Raw genomic sequence first — 25,317 nt, 5'->3', positions numbered from 1 at the left:
GCACGCATACAGACAAATGAGTGTTACAAATACTGCCACAGTTTCATTAAAGTACAATCACTAGTTTACTAGACGATATATTTTCGCACGTTCTAGAAAACGCGCGGACTGTGCGTAAAGACCTTCCTTAAGGGGATAATACCTAAACAAAATTATTTTTTAAGAAAGTAAATAAAAAATCTATACCATAAGATTCTGCGTAGGAAGATAGCCTTTACTTTGGAAAAGCAGGAGTTTTAAAAGCTCAAATAACTGTCGCAAAGTAGGCAAAGAAATAGCACCCTTCGTTTGGGTTTACTTCTTTTGAGTTACTTTCTTTGTTTATGTAAGCTTACATCACGTTGGTTACTAGGCCGCAGCATCATAGACACCGTCAGCCGTTATGACACCAGGCGTCGCTTTGGACTACTTTTTTTGTTTCCAACACCAGAGAGAAGCCGGCAGCGCTCTGAAGCGCACTCAATCACTTTGATTTAATAAATGACCGTACTTATGGTGCGTTTTCAAGCGAATCGTGCCGTTTGCGTCTAGAGTAAAGAACGGTTGACTCCCCAGAATCTTCACATTTGCCTAATTGACCAGACAGTGTATCCGTTCAGTTGAGCTCGAAGTTGACTTCGCCAAAGACTTCTTACCGAAGTTCAGTGCCAAAGATTACGCAGCGATGATGTAGACTTCCCGACGTCGACTTCGCAATATTGATATCGATCAGGCATTTGGGGCTCGCGGCCAAAAAACGATCTGGAATCGATACGCACTGCAGTTTGGTGCGAAAGAGAGAGAGAGAGAGAGAGAGAACTTTGAACTTTGAACTTTATTTATTTATCGAGGGTAACAGAATAAGCAAAATATACATGCTTTTTTTCGTCCGGCCCTCGCCCATTGAGGGTAACTCGATTAATAACAAGAAGAAATAGAAGTTAAGTTAATTAGGAGAGAGAGAGAGAGAGAGAGAGAGAGAGAGAGAGAGAGAGAGAGAGAGAGAGAGAGAGAGAGAGAGAGAGACAAAATCTTTATTATCGAGGGTAATTGATAAGCTTTTTTTTTTACATCCGGCGAGAGACAGAGACAGACAGACATACAGACAGAGACAGAGAGGGAGAGAGACAGACAGAGACAGAGAGGGAGAGAGACATAGAGGGAGAGAGACAGAGACAGAGAGGAAGAGACAGAGAGACTGACTGATTGTGACGGGCTGATCTTTCACACAACAGGTTAGAGGTTTTAGGCACAGCCTAGACCCACAATCTCCGGGAAAGAGTTTTGAAACCTGTCACAGGTTTGTGAATTAACAACCCAAAAAATCGTGACTTTGCGAGCATTTTGACAAATGACTGTTACAGGTACTGACCTGGATCTGGATCTGGACGTAGTACATTGCAGTAGCCAATAATGGCTGTCGTCGCAATGGGCGAGAGAGCGCAGCGTGACGGAGTTTAAAAACTTTCTATACATGCATGCCCTTCCAGGTTGGTGGTGTCAACTGCTGGAATTTGGGCAGTGTTTAAAAGCAGGATAAAAACACCTGGCGGTGCGCCTATGGTGGTGGGGCCCTGCCAACACCTGATGTAAATGTGTTGGCAGTTGCTGAATGTACCACGGAGTCTTGTAGGCGGTTCCATTCAGCCGGCGTCCTGACAAAAAAAGAGTTTCTATACGGTTCAGATCGGCTATCCGGAATTTTGAAGGGTCTCGAGTTGTTGTAGACTCGCTTCTCAACGGGGTTTTCTGATGTGCACCCGTGAAACTTTGTTGATGTAATTTTCCGCTTGGTCTTATCTGCGGGGGTGAGGAAACTTTCTGGGGGTATGGCTGGTACTTGTCCTCCCGTTATTTTATATAGCATTGTCAGGCGGAGTTGTTTGCGCCGATCTGCAAGTGTGGGTAGGTTTAGTCGCTGTAGCATTGCTGTGATGCAGCCAGGTTCTCTGGATCTGTAGTCTTTGCAGATGAATCTGGCTGCTTTGTGCTGTACCTTCTCGATTTTGTCGATGTCCTGTTTTAGATAAGGGTCCCACACAACTGCCCCATACTCAAGGGTCGATCGGACAAGAGTGACGTACGCCATGCGTCTGCACTCTTGCGGGCAGTTGTGCAGGTTTCTTCGTAGGAATCCGAGGACGGACCCTGCCTTGTTGCAGATGTTGCAGATGTGGGGTGACCATTTCAGGTCGGAGGATATTTGGATGCCGAGATAGGTACTCTGGCTGACGTGTTTAAGGATGGTATTGTCCAGTGTGTAGAAGTACTGGGATTTGGGTTTGGTGGATAAGATGTAGCATTTCTGCGCGTTGAATCTCCTGCCCCATTGTTCTGCCCAGCACTCTAGGTTCTTAAGGTCTTTTTGAAGTTCGATGTGGTCCTGGAATGAGCGTATGTCACGGTAGAGTAGGCAGTCGTCTGCGAAGAGTCGTACGTTTGCCTTCACTTGATCGGGGAGGTCGTTTATGTGCACAAGGAAGAGAAGAGGTCCAAGGACCGTTCCCTGTGGGACTCCCGAAATGACTGGGACTTCGTCGCTTGCTTCTCCTTCCAGCACCACCTTCATCTTCCGCTTTGTCAGGAAATTGGAGAGCCAGGTGTGGATGGGTCCACGGACACCGTAGTGGTCCAGCTTGCCGAGCAGCTTGTGGTGGGGGACTGTGTCGAAGGCCTTACTGAAGTCCAAAATGGCAATGTCAGTTTGCCTTCCCTGGTCGTTTGAGTGGAGGAGGTCTTGCATAGTGGTAAGCAGTTGGGTCTCGCAGGAGTGTCCGGTTCTAAATCCATGGTTTCTGCTGGTAAGGATGTTGTGTTTCTCAAGGTGAGTGTGTAGGTGGCGGCAGATGATGTGTTCCAGCAACTTACAGGCTACCGAGGTTAGGGACACGGGGCGGTAGTTTTCTGCTTTGTTCTTGTCGCCTTTCTTGAACACGGAAGAGATGTTCGCTGAGCGCCAGTCAGATGGGACTTGGCCTGTGCTGACTGAAAGATTGAAGATCAGGGTGAGGGATGGGGCAATGGAATCTGCACATATCTTTAGTACTGTGTTGGGTATGTTGTCGGGGCCAGGGGCTTTGGAGGGGTTCAGGTTTCTTAAGAGTTTTGCCACTCCGTTTTCACTAATCAAGAGTTCATTTAGACTGGGGTAGGGCTGGCCTTTCATCTGGGGGGGGTGGTGAGCCGTCGTTTCGGGTAAAGACAGACTGGACAGACTGGACAGGTACTGACAAAGTTTCATTCGTGCATTATCACTGATGTGCTTTTGCTCGTCATGCACTGAAACACTTTCGAAAAAAAGGGACTTTCATGACAGAGACCGGGATTGGCGCCGAATGTCTCTCAAAACACACTGCGGACACGCATGACTGGGAATCGCTGAAGGCAAACATGAGAGTGAATCGTGTTTGCATGTCAAGTCGACTTTGTGTGTTCATTCACAGTGACGTGACCCGTGAAGTCTGGAAAGAAATATTTGATCCTCGTAAGATTTTTTTTTTTTTTTTTCATCATCCTCGTAGGATTTATTCTGTAATATGACTATTCAGTTACGCCCATTATTCTTTCAAGGCAAGTTTTGAAAGTTTTTTAATTTTATTTTTAAACAAAGTTTATTCAGAAAATAAAGGGTGGCATATACAGTCAAACACGCTTAAAGGCACAGTAGTCACAGTAAGCCTCCCGTAAACCATCACAGATACGGTCAGGCTTTTACACACAGTACAAACACCCTTTCATTTAAACACTCACCGATTGAAAACATCCTAGGTGTTTTGTTTGTTTGTTTGTTTGTTTGCTTAACGCCCAGCCGACCACGAAGGGCCATATCAGGGCGGTGCTGCTTTGATATATAACGTGCGCCACACACAAGACAGAAGTCGCAGCACAGGCTTCATGTCTCACCCAGTCACATTATTCTGACACCGGACCAACCAGTCCTAGCACTAACCCCATAATGCCAGACGCCAGGCGGAGCAGCCACTAGATTGCCAATCTTAAAGTCTTAGGTATGACCCGGCCGGGGTTCGACCCCACGACCTCCCGATCACGTGGCGGACGTCTTACCACTCGGCCAACCATGCCGATCTACATCTATTGGTGAATAATGCTGTTGAGTTAGGTTTCTAAACTCTTTGAAGCCCAAACCTAAATATGCCTTGCAGAATAATTAATTTCCCTGCGAACAAAAAGTAACAAGTCGCGTAAGGCGAAATTACTACATTTAGTCAAGCTGTGGAAATCACAGAATGAAACTGAACGCACTGCATTTTTTCACAATGACCGTAGTCCGCCGCTCGTGCAAAACGCGGTGAAACTGACGAGCCTGTAAAAAGTATCAAGCGGTCTCTTTGGTTTTCACACACCCACTTGCTTAATCCGAAAAACTGACAAATAAAAGAAATGTACACCTTTCCGCGCCACTACGCCTCTTTTATTTATGACTTTGGTCATTAACAAGAAGAGCAAACGCTCGATCGAGTCACTTTCGCAGTTCTGAATATTATATGAGGCATCAGATGGACAGGAAGAAATTGCTATTCACAACACAATGCATACCTGAAGAATTCAAGACATACCTGTGACCTTAAAAAAGGTCAAAGGTCACCAAAGCAGACGTCAAAGTGTAGAGGTCACTGGGAGTCACGTTCACATAAAATTTGAGCCCGGTCACTTTTATAGTTTCCGAGAAAAGCCCAACGTTAAGTTGTGTGTTGCCGAACAGAAAAGGCTAGTTATCTCCCTTGTTTTTCTGATAACGTTCGTAAAAGGCTACAGATGTAAATACTTTGATGTAAAGAATAATCCTGCAAAGTTTCAATCACATCCGATGAACTTTGTCAAAGATATAAAATGTCTAATTTTTCCTTTGACGCTGACCTGTGACCTTGAAAAAAGGTCAAAGGTCAACGAAACCATCGTTAAAGTGTAGAGGTCATTGGAGGTCACGACTAAACAAAATATGAGCCCGATCGCTTTGATAGTTTCCGAGAAAAGTCCAACGTTAAGGTGGTGTCTACGGACGGCCGGCCGGACGGCCGGCCGGACGGCCGGCCGGACAGACTAACACTGACCGATTACATAGAGTCACTTTTTCTCAAGTGACTCAAAAATCTTAAAATTGTAATTAAAATTATTTTTTTATAAAACGATCCAAAATTACATTTATTGTATTCTTCATCATTTTCTGATTCCCAAAACATATAAGTATGTTATATTTGGATTAAAAACAAGCTCTGAAAATTAAAAATATAAAAAATATGATTAAAATTTAATTTCCGAAATCGATTTAAAAACAATTTCATCTTAATCCTTGTCTGTTCCTGATTCCAAAAACATATAGATATGATATGTTTGGATTGAAAACACGTTCTTTGTTTGTTTGTTTGTTTATTTGTTGCTTAACGTCCAGCCGACTACGCAGAGCCATATCAGGACGAGGAAGGGGGGGATGAAGGGGGCCACTTGTCAAGCGATTCCTGTTTACAAATGCACTAACCCATTACTTGTGTCCCAGCAGGCTTTAGTAAAACTAAATTAATACCTACTGGAAGATTACCAGTTTCCAGTATGTTAAAATAGGCTTAACCTATCTACTGCTGGACTTACATCAGAACACTAACAGATTAAACTATACATGAATCGCGAGACAAGCGGCAAGAGAAGAGATTTTTGGAAAAAATACAGGTGAATGAGCAAGAAGGCAGAAAAAAGAAAAGAATTCATGAAGAAAAAGAGAGCATGACAGGAAAGAGGAACCAAAAATCTACCTAACAGCAAACTAGAAAGCTCCTGCGGTTCCAAAAACAGGAGGGGCCTTTAATTTCATAACCGCAGTGCCCCACTGCGGGAGAAAACACGTTCAGAAAGTTAAAAAGAATAGAGCTATAGAAAAGTGTGCTATCCTCCTCAGCGCAACCGCTACCGCGCTTTTCTGGATTGTTAATGTCACTGCCTTTGCCACGAGCGGTGGACAGGTCTTGCGGAAAAAATGCAATGGGTTCAGTTTCATTCTGTGAGTTCGACTGAGCTTGACTAACTCAAAGACATACATTGACTAAATGTTGTATTTTCGCCTTACGCGACTTGTTCATTCTTTTCAATCGCCTTTGCTTTCTTTTCAGCACATATCTATTCAGAGATTTTCTTAAACTTAAAATTGCTTATCCCCGAGTACGCTAGTACAAGGGCTCAGCAGACTTTAATTGTGTGTCTGTGTGTCTTTCTCCACTTAACAGCTTATTGCTGGGAAACTACTGGGCGCAGTTCGTTCAAAAGTTGATACACTAACTTGATAATAGGTCCGATTGATCGTATTAAAACTTCATAATGTTACCTGGGACCTAAATGCGAAATAAACCACAAAAAAGCGACTTGGCGGTGGGAGGAATTCGCGGAGCCACAGCCAGCCCCAGTGTCTGATAGAACAGCCGAACTCGTCACACATTGACGAGAAATATAGCGTCATAAAAAGATTACGTCACGGTCAAAAGTCTTTGACGTCTTTTTCTCTCGCGCGGTGTGTGTGTGTGTGTGTGTGTGTGTGTGTGTGTGTTCATTTTGTGCACATGTGTTAGTGTTACTGTTTGTGTGCGTGTGTGTGTGTGTGTGTGTGTGTGTGTGTGTGTGTGTGTGTGTGTGTGTGTGTTACTGTTTGTGTGTGTGTGTGTGAGTGTTTGTGTGAGTGTGTGTGTGTGTGCGCGTGCATGAGTCTGTACTCGTGTGTGTGTGTGTGTGTGTGTGTGTGTGTGTGTAAGAAAGAGAGAGAGAGGGAGTGAGGGAGAGAGAGTGTGTGTGTGTGAATGTGTGTGTGCATTTTCACTGTGATCAAATAAAAGAGAAAGGCCAGTCACCACGCACATCCTCGGCTCGCATGCAATGTATTTATATAGCAAAGGGAATGCCTGTAATTCACACAGATCAATCACTTGGTCTTAAACGTGCACAACTGAGACAAAAACGTTCATACTGGGGGAGCGAGCCAGTCTGAAGAGTACTCGGGTCCAGCGCGAGCGTTTTTACATTTAGTCAAGTTTTGACTAAATGTTTTAACATCGAGGGGGAATCGAAACGAGGGTCGTGGTGTATGTGTGTGTGCGCGTGTGTGCGTGCGTGCGTGTAGAGCGATTCAGACCAAACTACTGGACCGATCTTTATGAAATTTTCCATGAGAGTTCCTGGGATTGATATCCCCGAACGTTTTATTTTTTTTATTTTTATAAATGTCTTTGATGACGTCATATCCGGCTTTTCGTGAAAGTTGAGGCGGCACTGTCACGCTCTCATTTTTCAACCAAATTGGTTGAAATTTTGGTCAAGTAATCTTCGACGAAGGCCGGACTTCGGTATTGCATTTCAGCTTGGTGGCTTAAAAATTAATTAATGACTTTGGTCATTAAAAATATGAACATTGTAAAAAAAATATTTTTTTTATAAAACGATTCAAATTTACGTTCATCTTATCCTCCATCATTTTCTGATTCCAAAACATATAAATATGTTATATTTAGATTAAAAACAAGCTCTGAAAATTAAAAATATAAAAATTATTATCAACATTAAATTGTCGAAATCAATTTAAAAACACTTTCATCTTATTCCTTGTCGGTTCCTGATTCCAAAAACATATAGATATGATATGTTTGGATTAAAAACACGCTCAGAAAGTTAAAACGAAGAGAGGTACAGAAAAGCGTGCTATCCTTCTCAGCGCAAGTACTACCCCGCTCTTATTGTCAATTTCACTGCCTTTGCCATGAGCGGTGGACTGACGATGCTACGAGTGATACGGTCTCGCTGAAAAAGTGCATTGCGTTCCGTTTCATTCTGTGAGTTCGACAGCTACTTGACTAAATGTTGTATTTTCGCCTTACGCGACTTGTTTATCACTGTGCACGTAGAGCAGCGAGTGAAAGAAATATATATGCGCAGAATCTGAGAGGAAGGCAGAGCAAGCAAAGGGAGACATGCATGTATTCAGGACAATCTCAGCAAGCGGCGTTACTTTACGACATATATTTTTAAATATTTTTTTGTATACTGTTAAATGAACGAGTACAGATGAACTGTTCGAAAGAGTATATAAGGTCGTGCCCAATTTACAGATTTGCCCAATTCGCGGAATCAGCAACATTTGTGCCCATTTCGCGTAATCGGCAGCGTTTTGACGAAAATGCGCAAAATCTTCCAAAACGTACCCATTTCGTGAAATCGGCAGCAAATTTGGAGTTTTAACGATAATTTGTGGCAACACGTGGGCAAGTTACGGGCCGGGACGGACACGGGTCAAGTTTATGTGCAGACCCAGAGACGGAAGCCGTGTCCCACCCCCGTGTCACCACAATGACACGTAAAACACCTCGGTCATTCTGCCATAAGTGCAGACGGCTGATACCACCTAAACACGCATACACTTACATTGTGTATCTCGTCAGAAGCCGTGAGTGCGTAAAACTAGATTCATATAAGTATAACACATATCTTGTCCTTAAGAGGCGAAATATTTAGCCTGTGGGACATAAAGCATTCTTTCTTTCCTTCTATCCGCCAGTTTCGTGTTACACAACCAGTAGTTTGATTAAAGGGGCAGTGCGGCTCAGATCAGTATTGAAACAACGATCTATCTTTTCGTCCAAGATGATGGTATTAGCAAGATCTAGATCAGCACTTTTCAGGACGTGTACGGGAACGTGTACGGGTAACGTAATCAAATCTAGTTTTTACGTCACGCGTTTGCCAAGATCTGCAGTCTTGGTGGGAGCAAAACGTATGCATTTGGAACATTGGAAAAAAAGTGAGTCACGGGTGACGCAATATCTTTACGTACACGTACAGGTCTTTGCTACACGTTCGACCATCCAGAACATTGTGATATTAAGTAGTCAAGACATGCTCACAACTATCGCACAGACGACTACACATAACTTAATATTTGTGTTGTCAGGCAATTGAAACTTCATGCGGTTCGTCACTCCGTATTATGGTCTCCCGAAAACATGTGATTGTCATTTTCTAAAAGGGACGGAGACCCACACTGTATGCAAATGTACGTGTATACGCACAGACAACTGATATAAAAAAAATATATATGAGTTTATCGTCTGCTTTGAACAAGAAAAAGACGATAAAGGAGAGTAAGGTTGAGTGTTCAAATCCCGGCCGCGCCTCATGGGATAAGCTTAAGGGTTGAGATTTTTCCGATCTCCCAGGTCAACTTATATGCAGACCTGCCCCTGCCTTATCCCCCTTAGTGTGCACATGCAAGCACAAGACCGAGTGCGCACGGAAAAGATACTGTACATATGTCAGATTTCGGTGGCTTATAAAAACACAAAAATACCAAGCATGCATCCTCCGAAAACGGCGTAAGGCTGCCTAAATGGCGGGATATAAACAGCCGTATACACGTGGAAATTCACTTGTGCAAACAAAAACAGCGTAGGCCCTACGTGGTAGTTTCAGTCCAAAAAACGCAGAAAGAAGAAGAAAACATGCGGTGTAGTTCTTTAAAGTTACCGAGCTTCTCACTTCCAGGTACACGGAGACCCTAGGGCTTTCAGTCATGCCTCAGGCCTCTATCCTTTTAAAATAATACCACGTTTCAGTCAGTTGACCGTTTATATACTTATCTGTGACAAAAAGATATATCGTTGCTTCAACGGTACTCTGATCGCATCAACACCTTTAAGAATGAAACCATGGGTGACGCCAAACAATAAGCATGTTATGAAAGATGCGGGAGAGCCCTACTCCACCCACAAACACACCCCTTCCCACTCCCATTCCCCACCCTCCCCGTTTGTCCCCAACACCCCCCTCCCCCAACTTTGGCCAGGCTTGCCAGACGTCTGTTAGGTATGCGCAATTAAGTCCACTATCTCCTCCGCAACCCCCTCCCCCACCCCCCCCCCCCCCCCACCCCTCTTCTCTTTGATTTGGGCTGAGGCTGGTTGGACCTTCTCTGAGGTATCTTCCTGCATGCCAGTAAATTTAGTTTCAGGTGCCCTCCCTCCCCCCTCCCCCCCAACCCCGTATGCACCCCACACTGCTTTCTTCGCTCCGTAAATATGTGAGGACCTTCTATAAAGCGTAAGTCTTCCCGATATATTCTCATTTGTTCCTCGCTGTTTCTTGAGCTACAGCAAACCCCTGACACACGTCGCTTACAGGTTGTTCCTGTAACTATAACTATCGTTAACCTGTCTTTGGCAACGAGTCTTCACGACGATTTCAAAGGTACTTTGAAAGTCTTACTGTCTCCCATTACATTTACCTTATGTTTGAATATTTTCTCCAGTAATTTTTTGTCACTAAAAGGTTGAGTACGTATTGATATTCTCTCATATCGATATATTTTCTTCATCTTCGTATTTGCCAGCTTTGATTATTGTTTTGAAATACTTACGTACAAAAAGTACTTAATTTTATTGCGTACGAGCAATCAGAGGCCCATACGTAAAATATGATATATGATATGACTATACTATACTATACTTATATACTACTGTACTGTAATACAATACAATACAATACAATAATACAATACAATAATACAATACAATAATAATATGATATAATATGATACAATATGATATAATATAATGTAATGTAATATAACATAATAATCATAATCAATCAATATGAGGCTTATATCGCGCGTATTCCGTGGGTACAGTTCTAAGCGCAGGGATTTATTTTTATTTTTGTTTATGTTTATGCAATTTATATCGCGCACATATTCAAGACGCAGATATTTATTTATGCCGTGTAAGATGGAATTTTTGTACACAATACATCAAGCATTCACATCGGCCAGCAGATCGCAGCCATTTCGGCGCATATCCTACTTTTCACGGCCTATTATTCCAAGTCACACGGGTATAATATAATGTAGTGTAATATATATATATATATAATATAATATATACATTTGCATGTAATACAATATAATATAATATGTATATAATATACTATAATATAATATCCTAGAATATAATATGATATAATATAATATCACATTCAAATAATTTGTTTTCTCTATTTTGAACAGATATGGCTTTCTGGGCTTTTATTTTGATGTGCTTTCTGTCAATTCCGAGTTCGGGTGAGTCATACTGAGATGTAAACTTTATATATAAAAAAAAAGCACCACAACAAATAAAAGCCAAATTCCTTCCCGTGTAAACTGTTGGGTTCACCGTCTCAGACCTGGTCATGTTTTTACATGGGATAAGAACATCTTTCTACTTGGTCACATACCAAACGTAAACAGCCTGTGTGCGCTCAATGCACGTTGGGAATTTTGTTGATTTGATTTTGTATTTTGAAATTAATTCATAAACAATTCCAGGTCACAGCAGCAAGAAGCCAGGTCAGATCTAAGATGGTGAGCTGCACTGTTTTCACGAGAAGGAGAGTGCCTTTACTACAGAATGAAAACAATTTTAACACCAACTCATTAACCCGTTTTATCCAAACTGTAACTATACATGTTAAAGTACATGAGAAAAAGAGAAATACTGAACATTGCTCTCTACCAACAGAGATTTGAATGTCATGGACAAAAACAAAAGATGCTTAGTAACACCAAAACACAGATTCATTCGATTTTTCTTACTTCGGAAATGTCAAGCTTCTTGACAAACAGAGGCTTAGATCCTTGTTTTGGGAAATCAGTTCAGAAGGTACGGAATTCACAGAAACTGCGGACATGAATGCAGATTTGTAAGCTAAATTACATGTTAAGCTTTAATCATTTTGCAAACCTATTTGTTATGTGAATGGATTTGAGCCTTTGTAGTCCAAACAGCTCAACATATGAAAATCAGTCAATTTTCACAACCTGTTCTTACACACACACAAACACGACGATACAGGAGCATTTACAATCAACTTCATTCGACACAATTACCCTCTCTAAATAATGTGCACATGTTTAAACTACCGGGGGAGAACAAACAACAAAACCTTACACCTCTTACAAAAGCAATGGATACCAGACGGCTAAGAATGTAATTGCTGCGTGTTAGTAGTGTTGGTCCTGTCTTTTCTAGCGCGAACAAAATATGGTAGCAAAATCTCAAAGTATGTATGTGCCCCCTAATAATTATGGTCGGCATGTAAGCAGTCAAAGAAAAGATCAGAAAAAGATATGGCTGCAGTCATCGATAAGGCCAAACAAAAATATATGTGGGTTTAGGGTAACGTGACCAAAAAAGATACAGTCGGTAGGTCGGCTTTAACAACAAACAAAATTTTTTTTAAATTTAGTCGATTTTAAAAGCGGTTACTTCCCTTAGTCTTGGTTTGGTTCGCAACATGTGCCCAAAGTTTAGTTTCTTTGAGAAATGAAAAAAAGTTTTAGGGTCGGCGGGAAAAAATAGTCGGTCGGGTTACCCTAAAGCAACATTTTTTTTTGCCTAATAAAAACTTCCTGGGATACACCTATAACGACCATAATCAACCTATCAGCCTAGCGCTCAAGCTTTAAACACCAAAGAGTCTTTTTTTTTTATTTCCACGTTGCTAATTTAATGGAATTGCTTTCTGTTTATGACAAATGTCGCCAATGTTTTTACAGAGTGACGTTAAATAAACGATTTTGAGTTCTCGAGCGTGGCGACGACTGACTCGAGTTTTTGAGTCTCTCCGTTCGTATTTGTGTACTGTTCTCTATATCTCACTGTTCGGGTCTAATTCAGTTCATAACTGACCCAACGCTCCCGGTCACTTCGTATAAATTTGGAAAGCCGGCTGATTTTTTTGATTTATCCCAAAGGTTTTGAGTCGTGTATTGAAAATCAAATATAGTGCGTGAGTGCCCTTGAACAGCTTTCTCATAATCCCGTATTCTATTTATAGTACGGAATATCCCCAAGGAAAGGTCAAAGGGCATATGTATCACCGCGTGTCGACTGTTGGTAATAGTAGTTAATTACTTCTAGTATAATAGACTTCTGGTTTCTGGAACATCGTCAACTGTCAAATCGTACCATACATCACTTTAGCATGAAAACGTTGACACTGACGTAGACCCACCCAGGCACAATTAAGGTTCTACATTGTTCCGAGCTCTGTTAATGTGCCATTGTGCTTACACTATAACTATAACAAGCTTCTTATTCTTCATTTCAGCAATTGGCGTTCAAGGCGGTGACGCAAATGGTGAGTGTGTTGTTGTTGTTGTTGTTGTTGTTGTTGTTGTTGTTGTTGTTGTTGTTGTTGTTGTTGTTGTTGTTGTGAAAAACGCTTTGAACTATCTAAAGTGCAGACCCCAAACTTCAGACCAAAGATACCTTCCTTCCTCTTGGAATTGACTCCCAAGCGCCATCAGACATAATGCCAAGTCTTTTGAATAAAAATATGTTTTATTCCTTATAAAATGAGCATCTCGTTCTGTCTTAGCCTGAACGTGTTAATATTCCAGTTGCCTTGTTGTTGCTTTTTACATTTAGTCAAGTTTTGTAAAAGTTGAAGCGGCACTGTCACACCCTAATTTTTTAATCAAATTGATTGAAATTTTGGCCAAGCAATCTTCGACGAAGGCCGGACTTTGGTATTGCATTATTTTCAGCTTGGAGGCTTAAAAATTAATTAATGACTTTGGTCATTTAAAATCTGAAAATTGTAATTAAAATTATTTTTTATAAAACGATCTAAAATTACGTTTATCGTATTCTTCATCATTTTCTGATTCCAAAAACATATAAGTATGTTATATTCGGATTAAAAACAAGCTCTGAAAATTAAAAATATAAGCAAGTTTCAAGTTTCAAGTTTTTGATTAGTCCATAACCCCTGGGGGCATTTTGAACAATAAATACAATCAATACAATCATGATATATGCTAATATAATAAATAAATAAAAATTAAAAAGATTATGAAAAACTGTTACAGATTCTATTAATAAAGTCCAAAATATTCTTTAGCAATTTCTTTTTGTTAGTAGCAAACAACTTTTTAAATTTAAGTGCATTAGGTTTTTTCCAATAGTAAGGTGGTAACAACTCAGCTCTTTCTTCTTTGAAAAAATCAGACAAATAAATAATGGAATTCATCACCTATGTCTTGTGATACACATTTGGTGCAAGTTCTTTCTGACCTCGGGATGTTAAGGTAACGTTCTTTCTGTACAGGCAAATTGTTGTTTAATGTTCTAAACTTCATCATTGCAACACATTGCTGATATGGCAGGTGTGTGACATAGTCTTCACATGCAAAAATATCTTTAAACATTCGATAATTCCAAAACATATTTTTTGTTCCAATTTCTGTAAACCATTTATGGATATACTGGTCATACAAGCTTCTTTTTACTTTCTGTTTAAACCATGCGCTTGAATATTGAACATTTTCTTGAGAAGTCCAAAGGCCAGGGAGACCAATTTCATTTAAGGTTTTTTCAATAAAACATAAATAATTAGATTCAATCATCTTGTTGATATACAATTTATAAGTAAAGCAGTACACAATACTAGAACATTTATTTTATGAATAGGACTAATCAGTTTATACCAATAGCAAAGCATTCTACATTTCATATTAACATCTAGTGGATATCTGCCAAGTTCACCAAATATCATAGCATTTGGCGTTGATTTTTTTAGTTTGAAAACAATTTTATAAAAACGTAATTCAAGTTTAGTAGCAAGTTCGCAGGAACCAAAACCCCATACCTCACATCCATACAGTAAGATTGGAGCAATCATTTTATCGAACAGGTCAACTTGTATGTCCACAGGCAGTGACAATTGTCTACACGTACGCAAAAGAACAAACATTGCCCTTGAGGCACGATCATATAGATTCTTCTGTGCGACTGAAAATTTATTATTATAATTAATTTTAAGGCCCAAGTACATTACATCAAACACTACTTCGATTGAATTGCCATTATACGTAAACAATGGTTTATTTCTAATTTTACCTCTGGAAAAAACTATAACTTTCGTTTTGTTTACATTAATATTTAGACGCCATTTTAAACAGTATTCGTGCATTTTGTTTAGACATTCTTGCAGGTTTTTTTCAGACTCTGAGCAGATCACAGTATCATCCGCATACAGTAATAAAAACATTTGAAACAAAGCATTTACATCAGTATCTTCCATTCCAACCACAATAGCCTCCCTTGACATAGTTTGTAAACCATTACTGTTTTCCAACAGAAAAGGCTTTAGATCATTTAGAAATAGAGCAAAAAACAGCGGTGACAAGTTTTCCCCTTGTCTAACTCCACACAAACTGGGAAAATATCCAGAGCACCCACTATTGACTTTAACGCAAGACTTGGCATTTTCGTACATATTTCTTACAGTTTTTAAAAATAACTAATTTCTCCCATAAAAATGCACGGTGAACTTTATCAAACGCTTTTTCATAGTCTACAAATGCACAAAACAGTCGCTTCTTTTTGTTGAGAAAAAAATTTAATATACAATGCAAAGTAAAAACATGGTCTAGTGTTGAAAAACCTGTGCGGAAACCTGTTTGTTCTTGACCTAATTTATTATTACTCTCCAAAAAGTTTGATAACCTAGCATTTAAAATTGCACTGAAAAGTTGTCCGAAGCAACTGAGTATAGTAATTCCTCTATAATTTGTGGGGTCAGCTTGGGAGCCTTTATTTTTGTACAATGGAATAATTTCGCCTACAGCCCATTGTGTTGGAACCTTTCCTGACTGCAAAACAACATTAAACAACAATACATAAATATCAATCATTCGATCATGTGACGCTTTTAAATACTCATTAATTATTTTATCTTGACCGCATGCCTTATTGTTTTTCAGCTTGTCTATACATTTGATAACTTCCTCCTTTGTAAAAGGCGCATTAAGAAATTCATTACTTGCTTCATTTAAAGGTTCATTACTATCCTCCATTTCATTTTCATCACACTCTTGTAGTTTATTGAAATGTTCAAAAAACTCCGAACAAGTTGGATAGTTAGTTTTGGAATTATTTTTTTTATTTTTATTTTTATTTAGAAGATTCCAGTATGCTTTCGGGTCATTACTTCTTAACTTTCTCAAAGTTTTAACGAACTCATTATGATACAACTTGCATTCCTTTTTTATTGTCTTTTTATATTCATTAAAAGCACTCTTTTTTTCATGTTCATTGAACGCATTTTTAAAGCGTATTTTCTTTTCTCTTTGCATATTGCACTAAACCATGGTTGTTGGGGATAGAATTTCTTTGAACGTAGCTTTTTCGTAACTTTTTGTTCTTTAATTACACCGATTTTCTCAGCAGAACAATTTAGAATATCACAAATCTTATTAGTAACACTATCAACGTCATCTGTTGTCGTACTCTCACTTGTAGCTAGCATATCTTGTAATTTAGTTTCAACAGTATAAATATCATCCTCATTCAGATTAACTACAAAAGCTAACTTGGTCCCATTGTTATTATCCCATTTTGGTTTTGTGTACTTGTTACCCTTTTCTCTACTTTTAGACAGCAAATCTTCATTTTTGGTTTTTTTCGCATTGTCTGCTAGGCAATCATTAGCGCGTACTTCATTCTGTTTTAATAAATGCAAAACAACAGGACAGTGTACGTCAGAATAAATTTCACAAAATTCCATCACAGAAAAATATTTAACTTTCGAGAACAGATCTTTTGACAAGATGCAATAATCAACAACGCTCTTATCCTTACATGTGCATTTACCAACCCCTGTATCATCGTCAACTCTACCATTAGCAATAACTAAGCCAGTCATTTTACAAAAATCAATCAATTTAAAACCAAGGTTATTAGTATTATTATCCTGTGAGGCCCGCTCACCTATTAGAGTACCAACCTCATCAGAGTCAAACAAGTCATTATCAACAAAACCTTCTGAATGCTGATCATCTTCATACAACAGTTCACTCAGATGACCAGTGCGGGAATTTAAGTTTCCTAAGAGACAGACATAATCATTATCTACCCCAAACTGCATTATGTGTCACAATTTGGTGCCATGGATTGGAGATAAGAACACTCTGTCGAGTGCCTATCTCCAATTGTGATGGAAAGCGCCTGTGCTTGAGTCGGGGTGACGGTATGAAACCGCTGACAAAGCATAGCCGAGCACGGGGATTTCGTTTTGCAGGAGTTCCACGTGCGTGATTTTGCTTGCTTGGCGAAATCGTCTGTAACTGAACCGGATATGTGACACAGGAGTCGCGTGATATTTTCAAGGTTGTTTCGTGAGGACATGAAACTGTGCACTTGAACATTTAGCAGCAGGAAAGGAGGGTCGGTGTCTTCTTCCTAAGAGTTTGATGGTTTTCAACACGTTATGTTCTACACTTTGTATTAACGTGCCGTTCTGCTAGTACAGTAGGGCTTTGAGGAATTTCAAGAAGATACCACCTTTCGCTGTGAAGTTGTGTCAGACGCGAGGCGTCAGGACTCTTGAGCTGAGCGGGGGATTTTTCTCACGCATAAAGTAATTCAGCAAGAGTGGTGTGTGGCGGTAAAGGCGTCGACGAGGTGTTTGCCATACGAGGGAGCGGATTCGCTTAAAGGAGAGCTACTTACATAGGCTGTTGAGGTAATAAATCATTATTTAACGCTGTTGACGAGTCTGTGTTTGTGGAACGAAATACTCTCTGTTGTTCTTTCCAGGTTAGCGCATAATTTGCTCTTTGTGACGCTAAGATAATAATCTGTATATGGTTTTTGCAGATATGGAGAGCAGTAAGGAAAATGGCTGATTTGTTGTTTTATAAGTTCGTTTGTGCAGGCCCACGTGCTCGATGAAATATGTAAAGGTGACATGTTTAAAGGTGGTGTGTGAAGGGTTGCGTGGCATGTTTAGTGCACCAATGCTTTTTGTAGCAGCCTGCTTACGACTTGCTACGTAACCGGTGTCTACTATCTACGGTACTACGGTCTACGTAACCTGTCTACGTAACCTGCCGACGTAACCTGTCTACTTGCTGTAACCTGGTGTTCTGGTGTACTGGTGGTTGCTGTCGCTGTCGTCGTCCTTCCAACTACGTGTCTGCTACATTTTTCTGGTAGACTACGGGGAGGATCTTCAGCGACTGAGTGAGGCGCCTGATATCTCCACTATTCCCTGCTTCGTTCAACGCCAACCGGCACTTCATTCGACGGAGCAGTTGTGGAGATAGACTATTCACGGGTCGCCCACTCAGTGGCATAAAGCTAAGTGCACCGTGCTATAGCGGAGTAGTGATAACGTGGGGTGTGTGACACCTGCATAAACCAGCTCTTTTACAGACAGCTATTATTTTCCTAACTATACACGGGATCAGCGTGTTATTATCATTTCCTAAACTTTAACTGGCGTTTTGTCAGTGACCTGCATTTTACGTTTTGAACGTAAAACATCTTTTCTTTGGAGTGAAGTCTCGAGGGAGGTGGCGAGTTAGTACATAAACAGGCGTCTGAAGCTTATACTTTTGTTGATTCTATTTATTTGTATGACTGCGAGAGTGGATCGTGGTGTGGTTAGTTAGTTAGTAGTAACTAACCGTTCATAATCACCTTATTGTGATAGTGAAACGTGACATTATGATTAAAATTAAATTTTCGAACTCGATTTAAAAACAATTTCATCTTATTCCTTGTCCGTTCCTGATTCCAAAAACATATAGATATGATATGTTTGGATTAAAAACACATTCAGAGAGTTAAAAAGAATAGAGATATTGAAAAGCGTGCTAACCTCCTCAGCGCAACCGCTACGGCGCTTTTCTGGATCGTTAATTTCACTGCCTTTGCCACGAGCGGTGGACAGACGATGCTACGAGTGTACGGTCTTGCGGAAAAAATGCAATGCGTTCAATTTCATTGTGTGAGTGCGACTGAGCTTGACTAAATGTTGTATTTTTGCCTTACGCGACTTGTTTTCTTTTCCAGTATCACTAGTTTCAGTTGGTGAATGTTGTAATTCCCTGATTTCACGGCATGTCGTATGGGAATGTGCTAAACGGTTATGACTTGCAATGCTGTTGTTCCTTTTCACAGATGACCTTTTCCCCGTCATTATCCATGTTTTTGCGTGTCCGAAACTATTTTCATTGTGCATTTCATAATAGTGTTTTCTGTTTGTTTGTCAGAAATTGTGTTTGTTTGCTTGTTTGTTTGTACGTGCGCTTTAAAAAATCAAAACAAAATCTATATTCTATATCTGTAACGTATAATCATTAGATTAGTCCCTCTCATGGGCAAGGGCTGGATAAAAAGCACTTTGCTTATGCCATTACCATCGTAAATACAACAAAAATCTTGTTCTTATTCTGTAAGCCAACGCAAATCCACCTCAGCTTGTGCATTGTACGCGTTGAAGGAACATTCTTCCGGTGGAGACAGTTCTGCTTACTAACTTCTTCTTCTTCATCAGCGTTCCAGAAATTCTGGTGACGTGTGAGTACTCTGAGAGCATAGTCAGCTTCATTCCGCTTTCGTTGGGTAGGCATGCTGGGTATTTTCGTGTTTCCATAACCCACCGAACTCCGACATGGATTACAGGATCTTTTCCGTGCGCACTTGGTTTTGTGCTTGCGTGTACACACGAAGGAGGTTAAGTCACTTGCAGGTCTGCACATAAGTTGACCTGGGAGATCGGAAAAATCTCCACTCTTAACCCACCAGGTGGCAGCGACCGGGATTCGAACTCACGACCTCCCGATTAGGAGGCCGACGTCTTACCACTGCGCCACTGCGCCCGTCAACTTACTAACTGAAATCTGCACAGGCTTTTACGTGGAATAAGACCACCTCTCCACTTACTTACCACAAATCAACATCCTGACAGTCCCTTGTTCAGAGTTTGAATAAAAAAAAAGTATTTGAGAGAAAGTTTAACGGTAGAAATTGATGAACGGTTTGGACAATTGCCTATCAATCAACACACGAAACAATATAAAAAGTATTACATTGACAAATTATGCACAACATTTATCCGACCAACATTCTACTGTAGGAAATGAAAGTAACTGAAACCAGTAGGTGTATTATTGATTTAATAGATTTTGATTGAACATTTCATTTTTTGAATGCCCGGATGTATACAGATTTTTGAAGTTTATTTTAAGAATTTATTTTTCGTATTTTGGAGATTAAGGTCGTTTTGAAAGTGAGTCATGTTTCATTTGACATGAAAACTGTAATGGTTAAAAAAAAACCACAAATGTTTCAATTGAACCACATTATATCGATAGGAAAGATGTGCGTTAGTATATTTAAAACAAAAATCGTTTTTACTTTTTAATATCCAGTTACAAATTACAAGCATATTTGTGAAAGTGTTGGTTAAATTTTAACATACCGCCAGTGTACATTTGTTTGAAAAAGATGGCTTTAAACCCAGTAAAAGCTTTGCCGGCTGGTGTGCTGAACCGTTCAAAAAAAGAAGGAAAAGAAGTGAAGATTGATTATGACCGGAAGAGGGTGAAAACTTTATAATGTTGATGTCGCACACGTTGACACCTGCAGACACAACACTATTGTTCTACTATCAGATATTGCCCTTCTGTGTAATGGAAAGCATTAAAGGCACAGTAAGCCTCCCGTAAACCATCACAGATACTGTCAGGCTTTTACACACAGTACAGGCACCCTTTCATCTACACACTCACCGCGCGCTTTTGAACATCCTAGGTGCCCTCTGTAAAGAGCGAGCAATTTTCAAAGAATGTATTTTTGCGTGGTTTATCTTACCTCTGAGCCAACGCGAACCCGTGTGATCCCGTTTTCTTTTTTTCACAATGTAGTCGTCAGTTTGTGATTTCAATGCGACTCGCTGTAAGCTTATCTGCAATAGCACGTTATTGAATACCTCTGAATCTAAACGGAACAAACGGCTGCGATTCACACGAACTAGAGCAATTTATTATCTAGATTTTAAAAGTTAGTTCTAGCGCCAAAACGAGGCGCCTGATTTTCTGATCAGAGGTCCACGAAAATAAATGCTTTGTAAATTGCTCGCTCTTTACGAGGGCACCTAGGATGTTCTCAAGCGGTGAGTGTTTAAACGAAAGGGTGTTTGTACTGTGTGTAAAAGCCTGACCGTATCTGTGATGGTTTACGGGAGGCTTACTGTGCCTTTAAGTCAAAGTAGGAGTAGCCTAATAGTTTATTTTATGTGCCTTCGGCGAATACCTCAATTTATGTACAGCAATACAAACAGACACAACCATGATATGGAAGAAACACCAAAAGCACTTCATGGATACAAACGTTACTAGAGCGCAGGTTAGTTCTCGAAGAGAAATTCCTGCACGGAAGCACGATTAATTTTATCCAGCACCTCACATTTGAAAATAAAACACCACATGTCCTGTGTTCAAAATCGTCGTGGAATCAGACCAGCCGATAGCACTTGAATGCTGTGACATTTGGAAATACCGAAACAGTTTGTGAAAATGTATAAGATCTGGGTTCTAGTATTCAGTCAAACTCGTTGCCAAGTGATGTCGTGCTATGCCGTGTGATGTCATATTACGCCATGGGATGTCATTTAATGTTGCATTATCTTAAAAGATGCTAGTCCGCTCAGAGCACTGTTAAAGCAACAATTTGTCTGTTTTCGTGGCAGATAAGGATATAAACAGTCAAACACAATTATACATTTGTTTTTGTTTTTGTTTTACAGTTTCAGACTTCTTGCAAGAAGTTCAATGACAATTGGTATTATTTCAAATGGATAGACGCCTGAGGCATGACTGAAAGCCCAAGGGGCTCCATGCTCCAGGACGTGAGAAGTCCAGTAACTTCAACCTTGTACTGTACATCCCTTGCAGTGACAACGGAATGCAGTGAAACCAGCATGACAGTGACGGTGGAAGTGGACAGCAACTTCAATGGTGTGGTGTATGCGAAAGATCACGAGGACGACTGCGCGTACAGCCTGGTATCAGGCAGCACCACCGTCTACCAACGCTCCTTTGAATACAGTTCTACTGATTGCGGAGAGACACTGACGACACAGGTAATGATGTTATGTATTCTGACACTCTCCGTTAAAACAATAGAGAAAGCTACATGGCTTGCCAGGGCTCCCCACAGTGAGTGCGCGTCCTTGCGTCCTATACGCACCAGAAGCCGAAAACACGAACTGGAAATGTAAGGAGCGGGTCCCGGGACGCACTAAACTTTAAAAGAGCGGGTCCTGGGACGCTCTAATTTCTTTTATCGTGCGTACCGTAATTACTTTTTCCGGCTACAATCGTAAGCTATTGTACACAGCACACTATGCGAGACCACATTAATGTTTTATTAGTACACCGAGACCTTTTGGTTTTCAAGTGGAGCCTTGGAACCCTCTAAAATTCTGCAGTGGGGGTTATGGACCCCCTAACAATTGAAAGTGGGGGTCCCGGGTGTCAGTATGGTATAAGGGAAATAACCAATGTCTTGCTAATGGGATTGCTTCCCTTGCTCTCTCTGTAATGGCCGCTTGCTAATAAACCCATACCATCGAACACGTGCGTTGTGAGTTCGATATGGTGTCAGAAGTGGGGTTCTAACGGCAAGCAGGACTGACCAACCAAAGAAAATGGCAAGGTATGACCCCCCTCAGAGATTTTCCTATCGGGCTAAAGACTGGGAGGGGTGGATTGAAGAATATTCAAGATTCAGAAGAGCAACTAAACTTCACAAAGAAGATGGCGATGTGCAGAGAGATTCTCTTCTTTACTCCATGGGAACGCAACAAGCTGTTCAGATACTGAAAACATTCAAGTGGGAGGAAGAAGAAGAAGACACTGATTTTGACTTGCTAGTGAAAAAGTTCTCAGAATATTTCCTGCCAAAACGCAACTTGATTCACGATCGTAGCCTGTTTAACAGCCGAGTTCAGAATAGTGGTGAGACAGTGGAGGAATTTGTGAGGGCCTTGCAGTCACTCGTGGTCCACTGCCACTATGCAGACACAGAAGATCAAGTCAGGGATCGCCTGGTGATAGGGTTAAGAGACCAGAGACTGAAGGAAAAACTGCAGCTGCAGAATGATCTAACCCTAGAGAGAGCCATCACTATGGCACGACAGCAAGAACAGCTGAAAGAACAAATGAAAGAACAGTCACAGAAACTAGAGAAACTAGACATAGATGGAGCTAGTCATTATAGGCGAGATCAGAGCGCAGTTGCTTCTCGTGGGAGAGCGCGTAGTCGTGGAGGTCACAGGCCAAAGAGACATGACAGCCCATCAGTTGTTCAAAATAAAGACAGCTGTACCAAGTGCGGGTTCGAACACCAAGACAAAAAGTGTCCGGCAGTAGGTCAGCGTTGTAGATGTTGTTCAGGCAGAAATCACTTTGCTCGAGTCTGTAAAAAACGAGCTGCGAAAGTGGACTTAGTCAGTGATTCTGATGATGAGTACTGGCTTGACGCAGCTACAGTAGATGTCAAAGAACAACGTGAAGCATGGACAGTAAACCTAGACTTCTACGGGAAGAAAGTCAACTTTAAAGTCGATACCGGCGCCGATGTGACTGTCCTCAGAGAGTGTGACTACAAAGAATTTGTGAATCCACCTAACCTGAAGCCCTCCAAGAGCTGCCTGAGATCACCTGGAGGAAGAGTCGAGACAGTTGGTGAATTCATCGCTGAGACAACAAGAAAGAAAGTCACGTACCGCTTCAGAGTAGTGGTTGTACCGAATACTGCAGGTACAAATCTGCTTGGCAGAGCAGTAAGTGAGAAGATGGGACTCGTAAAGAGACTAGAGGACATTGACTCGAGGGTCTTCGGATCCACAGGACTTTTGAAGACTCAGCCGGTAAAGCTGATTTTGAAGGAGGGTTCAAAGCCATACAGTGTGTCAACAGCGCGTCGAGTACCTTTCCCTATCCAGAAACAAGTCAAGGAGCAGCTTGACAAGATGGAGAGGGATGGGGTCATCAAGAAGGTGACAGAAGCGACCGACTACTGTGCGCCGATCGTCCCAGTCCGGAAGAAAGGAGGCAAAATAAGAATATGTGTGGACTACAAGAAACTAAACAAAAACATCAAGCGGCCACATCTTATGCTGCCAAATCTGGAGGATATTGCGCCACAACTGAAGAACTCCAAAGTGTTCACCACTTTAGATGTTTCAAGTGGATTCTGGCAGGTGCCGCTTGACAAAGACAGTGCTCACCTCACGACATTCATCACCAGCTTCGGTCGGTACTGTTTTCTCCGGTTACCTATGGGCATCAACGTTGGACCAGAGGAGTTCCAGCGCAAGATGTCGGAGACGATGAATGGACTCAGAGGGTGTGAGGTCATCATGGACGACATTCTCATTCACGGGGAAACACAAAAAGAGCACGACGAGAGACTGTCGCAGGCGCTGAAGCGAATCGAGGCGTCAGGCTTGAAGCTGAATCGTGACAAGTGTCACTTCAGTAAGTCAGAGGTAGCGTTCTTTGGACACAGAATCAGCAGTGACGGCATACGACCCGACCCAGGAAAAGTGGACGCTATAACAAAGTTAGAGCCACCAAAGAACGTGACTGAACTGAAACGCGTAATTGGCATGATCAACTACCTTGGTCGATTCACCAAAGACCTGTCGACGACAATGAAGCCGATGACAGACCTACTTCGGAAGGACGTTCAGTGGAGATGGGACAGCGCACAGAGGGAAGCCTTCGAGAAGGTGAAGCTGATCATCGTTAATCTACCCTCGCTCCTGTTCTACAGTGTGGATCGACAGACTGTTGTAAGTGCTGACGCAAGCAGTTTTGGCCTCGGTGCTGTGCTCTTACAGCAAAATGACAGCGGTGACCTTGAGCCAATTGCATTTGCGTCCAGAACAATGACCCCAGCAGAACAGCGCTACAGTCAAATTGAGAAGGAATGCTTGGCGAGCGTTTGGGCGTGTGAGAAGTTCTACAAATATCTTGTAGGTCTGGAGTCATTTCAACTTTTGACTGATCACAAACCTCTCGTACCGCTCATGTCTACCAAAGATTTGGACCAAGCACCACCAAGATGTCTGCGCCTACTCCTGAGAATGGCACGATTTAACGCAGAGGTCCGGCATGTTCCAGGTAAGCAGCTAGTCATTGCTGACTGTCTCAGCCGCAGTCCTCTGGCCTATACAGAGAGTGATGTCGACCGGGCAGACGACGTGGACGACTACATTGACTTTGTTCAGTCGTCATGGCGAATAAGAGACCACAGACTTCAGTCACTCAAAGCCGCAACTGAAACAGACGATGATCTCCAAGCAGTGATCAAGTACTGTCATGAGGGATGGCCAAATCAGATTCCCTCATCACTCAAACCATACCACAAGGTGAAAGATGACCTATCAGTTGTGAACGGTCTTGTCGTATTCAGAGACAGAGTAGTGATCCCTGTCAGTCAACGACAAGAAGTG

The 25,317-nt window shown here is 41.3% G+C and overlaps 1 protein-coding gene across 1 annotated transcript in view; it reads left to right on the top strand.

Annotated features, from left to right (window-relative positions):
* Window positions 1–10,051: 10,051 nt before the first annotated feature.
* Window positions 10,052–25,317, top strand: part of LOC138976002 (EGF-like domain-containing protein 2) — a 47,933-nt gene continuing 32,667 nt past the window's right edge. The window contains exons 1-4 of the mRNA XM_070348794.1: window positions 10,052–10,212; window positions 11,027–11,080; window positions 13,111–13,140; window positions 21,749–21,936. Of these exons, the coding sequence (XP_070204895.1) occupies window positions 11,029–11,080; window positions 13,111–13,140; window positions 21,749–21,936 (270 nt within the window). The 5' untranslated portion in view covers window positions 10,052–10,212; window positions 11,027–11,028. The remainder of the gene's footprint in view (window positions 10,213–11,026; window positions 11,081–13,110; window positions 13,141–21,748; window positions 21,937–25,317) is intronic.

Source organism: Littorina saxatilis, linkage group LG9, assembly GCF_037325665.1.
Source record: "Littorina saxatilis isolate snail1 linkage group LG9, US_GU_Lsax_2.0, whole genome shotgun sequence".
Lineage (NCBI taxonomy): Eukaryota > Metazoa > Mollusca > Gastropoda > Littorinimorpha > Littorinidae > Littorina > Littorina saxatilis.
This window is presented reverse-complemented; position numbering and strand designations above follow the sequence as displayed.